Below are 5000 nucleotides of genomic sequence, written 5' to 3' on the forward strand. Positions count from 1 at the left end.
TTCGACTCCCGACCCGCCAGGTTGGTGGGGGGAGTAATCAACCAGTGCTCTCCCCCATCCTCCTCCATGACTGAGGTACCCTGAGCATGGTACCGTCCCACCGCACTGCTCCCCATGGGGCGCCACTGAGGGCTGCCCCCTTGCACGGGTGAGGCATAAATGCAATTTCGTTGTGTGCAGTGTGCAGTGTTCACTTGTGTGCTGTGGAGTGCTGTGTCACAATGACAATGGGAGTTGGAGTTTCCCAATGGGCTTTCACTTTTTCACTAAAACGAAAGTATTATTATTATTATTATTATTATTATTATTATTATTATTACTATTATTATTATTAAACTTATCTGAACCCTGCTGTAGCCAAGTTTGAACACATAATAACACACATGCACTTAAAACGTCTAGGAGCTGGACGAAGGTACAATCTCTCAGTGTCCCCCGCCCTAAACATAACCAGAAGCTGTCAAGATGATGTACAAAGACTATCCCAAGCCTCTCTTAACACTATCCTAAAGTGTCCTATTCTGCCTATTCTATTCCTCCTCCAGATGCCAAAGGCCTGTCCAATCCCCAGGAGGTGGAGGCGCTGCGGGAGAAAGTTTACGCCTCCCTGGAGTCCTACACCAAACACAAATACCCAGATCAACCTGGCAGGTATGTCCCCACACACACACACACATACACACGACGCGCGCATACACACACACACACACAGCACGCACACAGTGCACACGCACCCACAGTATACCCACTTCTAAATTTCAGGGATTTCAGTATACCCACATAAAATTGATTGATCCATTGTTTTGAATAGCACAAATATATACAGTATACCCATGTAAAAAAATGCTCAAATATACAGTATACCCACCATAAAAAAGTAGACTACACCACTGGTGTTCAGATAAAAAAGGGGAATAAATGATAATGGGTGGAACTTGAAGCCAATGTTCATCAGTTCATTTACCATTTAAAGTGTATTAGCGCATAGAATTTAGTCAAAATCCTGTTCAAAAGTTATCTCACAAACTAAAACCTGTGATGGACATGTGCACGTATGGCCGGACAACCAGAAAACAGTATGCCTGTGGCCGGTACTGTTGTAAAAATTCACACACACACAGACACAGACACACACAAACACGCACGCACGCACGCACACACACACACACACACACACACACACACACACACACACACACGCACACACACACACACACACCTTGGCCGCGCTGAGATGTACTCTAACCAACCCCTTGTGGCGAGCACTCTGTTTATTTGTTTACGTGTGCTGTTGTTGTTGTTGTTGTTTATAGGTTTGCCAAGCTGCTGCTGCGTCTGCCAGCTCTGCGCTCCATTGGCCTGAAGTGTCTGGAGCACTTGTTCTTCTTCAAGCTGATTGGTGACACGCCCATCGACACATTCCTCATGGAGATGTTGGAGACGCCCCACCAGATCACATGACCCTGCCCAAGCCACGCCCCTTTGTCCTTATTTGGTCTTTCTTTTTTTCCTTTCTTCCTTATATTCGGTTTTTTTTTCATTCTTTTTTTTTCAAGTATTATCCCTTACCTTGTTTGTGTTCCTTTCCTCCTTTAGTTTCTTTTTTGTTTGCTTTTGTTTTTGTTTTTTTTCCTTCTGTCTTTCTTTTTTTTGTTTTTCAAAAATGCTGGGTCTTCTTCGCTCGGCATGGCAGCCCTTGTTGTGAGGTGTAGAGTTGGCGACTATAAACTACATGTTTTGTACCAAGCACAAAATTATTAAATAATAAATGTGAAGGTTTGTAAGAAGCTGAGGAAAAAAATGTGTGTGGGCAGGGCTGGGAGAGAGGAGGAGGAGGAGGGGAGAGGGGGGGGGGGGGGGGGTCTGGAGGTAGTAGAAGGGTGGGGTTATTGGGCGTGGGGGAGGGGGGTATTGAGGAACACTGTCGATAATTAACTTTAATAGATCTGTTGTAAACTTGTTTAAAAGAGGAAAACAAAAAAAAAATACATTTTTGTGTAAATAGATGATTTCAGGTATCCGTGCTAACAGCAATTCAATGCAATAATGAGAATTTATTTTATTCAAAGAATAAGTGTATAAAAAAACGAAAAAATTCTAAAACAAAATGCATTTTAGAATTCTGTCTCAATAAAAATATATTTAAATTACTTTCTTGTTGATGCCTTGTGTGTATTTTTTTGTTGTTGAAATTATTGCTGAAAAATTTTTTTTTTGCATGCAAGCAGCCAACAATACTCTGTTTACCAAGAAAAAAAGAGAATAGAAATGTTTTATTCATTCAACAGGCCTAGACAGCATAGTATACACACCCACACACAACTTCGTGAGTGAGGCAGCCCTTTCCTAAATTCAGCCAACGAAGAGTACAATGATGCTGCTTTTGAAATATCTCTCCCAACGGTAATTTGAAGAGAAGAGTGTGTGTGTGTGTGTGTGTGAGAGAGAGAGAGAGAGAGAGAGAGAGAGAGAGAGAGAGAGAGAGAGAGAGAGAGAGAGAGAGAGAGAGAGAGAAGGTGAAAGACCCTGTCCGTCTTTGCCCATAGTGTCTTAAAGCGACTTTGAGTGTCATGAAAAGCGCTAGGCCTATAGGCTATAAAAATATATGTATTATTATTATTATTATTATTATTATTATTATTATTATTATTATTCTTTGCCTATAGGTCCCCCTAGTTGGCCCTAGTCTTAAGTTGAGAAATTGCAGGTGTGGTTTTCAGGCAACAGAAGATGGAAGTGGAGTGGGGAGTCTTCTTTAGCCTCTCAATGACATTTAAATAGCTGCTGACATGTGAAGGTGATTACTTAATTTGTACAAGTTGCCTAGTTGGCCTTTAATAGATTGAAAACATAGCTGATTAATATTCGTATGTTGGTACATAAACTTCTTTATAAAGTATATATGCACTCGTGTTGGATAATCGTGGATACATTGCGTTTGACCTCAGACACAATACTTCTTGCCTCCTTGTTTCACCTTGTGCAGGACTGGGAGCGTCCGAGTGACACTGCTCGCAAGGCATGGCTAATGTGCACTATTTCTCATGAGGCACCAGGTGGCGCTGTTCTTGCAACGCAAAGACTGGCAGAGCTTGGCCCTCACATCACACGGAGATGCCTGGGCATGGGACCATACACGTTGACCGATAGGCTACATGGCTGTCACTTTGGGTGCAACCGCAGACTTAATGCCTTGTATCACAATGACAGATAGGCCTATTGCAACATGACAATACCCTGGAAGAAACGATTTCAAGCTATGGCCTAATACAAATTTGCATTGGTTTCATTGTGTTGTAGCCTGATAGCCTACTTTTTTGTCACCTTGTAATTCTGCTGTGAAGGAGATCCTGGCCCTATTCCTATGCTTTCTGTTTTGCTTATGATTTAACAAAAAGCGACAAAAGGGTATTAGCCTAATTCACAAATGAACTAATTTAAATAGCGACACACGCGTCATTAATAAGCAATAGGATATCCAAATTATTTTCCATTTAGCCTTTTTTTCTTGTGTCATTTGATGGGAGACGACCTGCACCTGCTTAGCCTATTGTGATTTTAGGGTTTTGCAGAACGGTGGTCATTTAGGCCTATATTACCCTGGCTTTTGTCGAGAATGTTTGGTGGGGAAGAATCCAAGATTTTCGTTATGATGTTGTAGGCATAAATAACTGTATAATAACACATGAGGTGTAGGCAAAGGTGTAGTAGCCGATGAATGTTTTCTTAAAAAAAAAAGCGTCAGCGCGCAGAACGACTCCTGGAGTGAAAGCATTCCACCTGGAACACAATCAGAATTATCTTGCATGTTTTGCATTACATTTAGAAGTTTAGGCACACAGCATGAACAACCACTTTGTTCATTTTTGCTTTTAGAAAAATTAACATTTTTTCATTGTACTAAATGCAGCGATAACATAGACCTAATTTACGCGTTTTGACAATGCGGAGGGAATAATGGTTGAAGCTTATTAACATTTGATGGCTTGTTTCATATTCAGATCTGATGAGATGAGAATGTGCTCTAATCAATTTACTAATCAATACAAACTTGAAAACTTCGATGGGAAATGGGCCCAGTCTTCTTATAGTAAAAACAAAGTAGGCTAAAGCAAAAATAACTCTTGGTTTTGGTGACTTTGCTTCGAATAGCGAGGCAGGGCAGGGGGTATGCTGAGCCGGGATTACGACGAGGAGAGGAGGAGGGAAAGGCCAATGGACGGAGGAAGGATGAATAGAGAGTGAAAGGAGGAAGGTGGGGAGTTAGTGGGTGAGTGAGGACTCTCTCCTTTTGCCAATGGGTAGACGCACAGCTGATCAATATTGAGCTGTGTGCCGCAGAGTTGATATCAGTCCTTGTTGTGTCTGCACGTTTCCTGATAGGAAAGACAGCGGCGCTGGACGAATTCTTGTGAGTATTGCACCTGCCTTGAGTTAGCTACACAAGTAATTGGCTACAAGGAGAAATAGTTTGAGGGCCGTTAGAAATAAGCTACCTACTGTTACTGCGTTGTAGGCCTGTCAATATCTTAATTCTCAGCCAAACATTCTCCACTAAATATGTGCTTGCATGATCAGTTGATTAACTTTTGGCATTTTAACTTTATGGCTAATTTAACCTTTCTAACTAGGCTACGCCTTACAAAGTGAACATGTGAATTTCAATGTTTTCTGACAGAGGAACATTGCAGAATAATGGTAGAAGGCAGTCCACCACCCCTACCAGGTGAGTAAGGAGAGTTATTCTTTAAAACTTTAAAAACATCTCTAGTTTCTGTATCACCGGGTAAAGTCAATAGGCAATTAGCCTATTCACACATATTGCAAAATGACTGGTGACTTGCACAGCTCATCGGCTCAGACTAAACGATAACATTATTCAATTAAAATAGTAATATCCATATATTTTGGGGAATGCTCAGTGTTTAAGTTTAATCCACCTCCCCCCTGCAATTTAGTCTAGGCCTACTTGTTATATGAATTTTATAACTTGTTTTTTG

The 5000-nt window shown here is 41.3% G+C and overlaps 2 protein-coding genes across 5 annotated transcripts in view; both read left to right on the plus strand.

Annotated features, from left to right (window-relative positions):
- Nucleotides 1-1828, plus strand: part of rxrgb (retinoid X receptor, gamma b) — a 56576-nt gene extending 54748 nt beyond the window's left edge. For all 4 annotated transcript variants that reach the window (XM_063201015.1, XM_063201016.1, XM_063201014.1 and 1 more), the window contains exons 9-10: nucleotides 546-651; nucleotides 1314-1828. In XM_063201015.1, coding sequence (XP_063057085.1) covers nucleotides 546-651; nucleotides 1314-1461 — 254 coding nt within the window. In that variant the 3' untranslated portion in view covers nucleotides 1462-1828. The remainder of the gene's footprint in view (nucleotides 1-545; nucleotides 652-1313) is intronic.
- Nucleotides 1829-4695: 2867 nt separating this feature from the next.
- The window catches only part of lmx1a (LIM homeobox transcription factor 1, alpha), a 32610-nt gene continuing 32305 nt past the window's right edge, over nucleotides 4696-5000 (plus strand). The window contains exon 1 of the mRNA XM_063202037.1: nucleotides 4696-4726. Coding sequence (XP_063058107.1) covers nucleotides 4696-4726 — 31 coding nt within the window. The remainder of the gene's footprint in view (nucleotides 4727-5000) is intronic.

The sequence above is a fragment of the Engraulis encrasicolus genome, chromosome 6, assembly GCF_034702125.1.
Source record: "Engraulis encrasicolus isolate BLACKSEA-1 chromosome 6, IST_EnEncr_1.0, whole genome shotgun sequence".
NCBI lineage: Eukaryota > Metazoa > Chordata > Actinopteri > Clupeiformes > Engraulidae > Engraulis > Engraulis encrasicolus.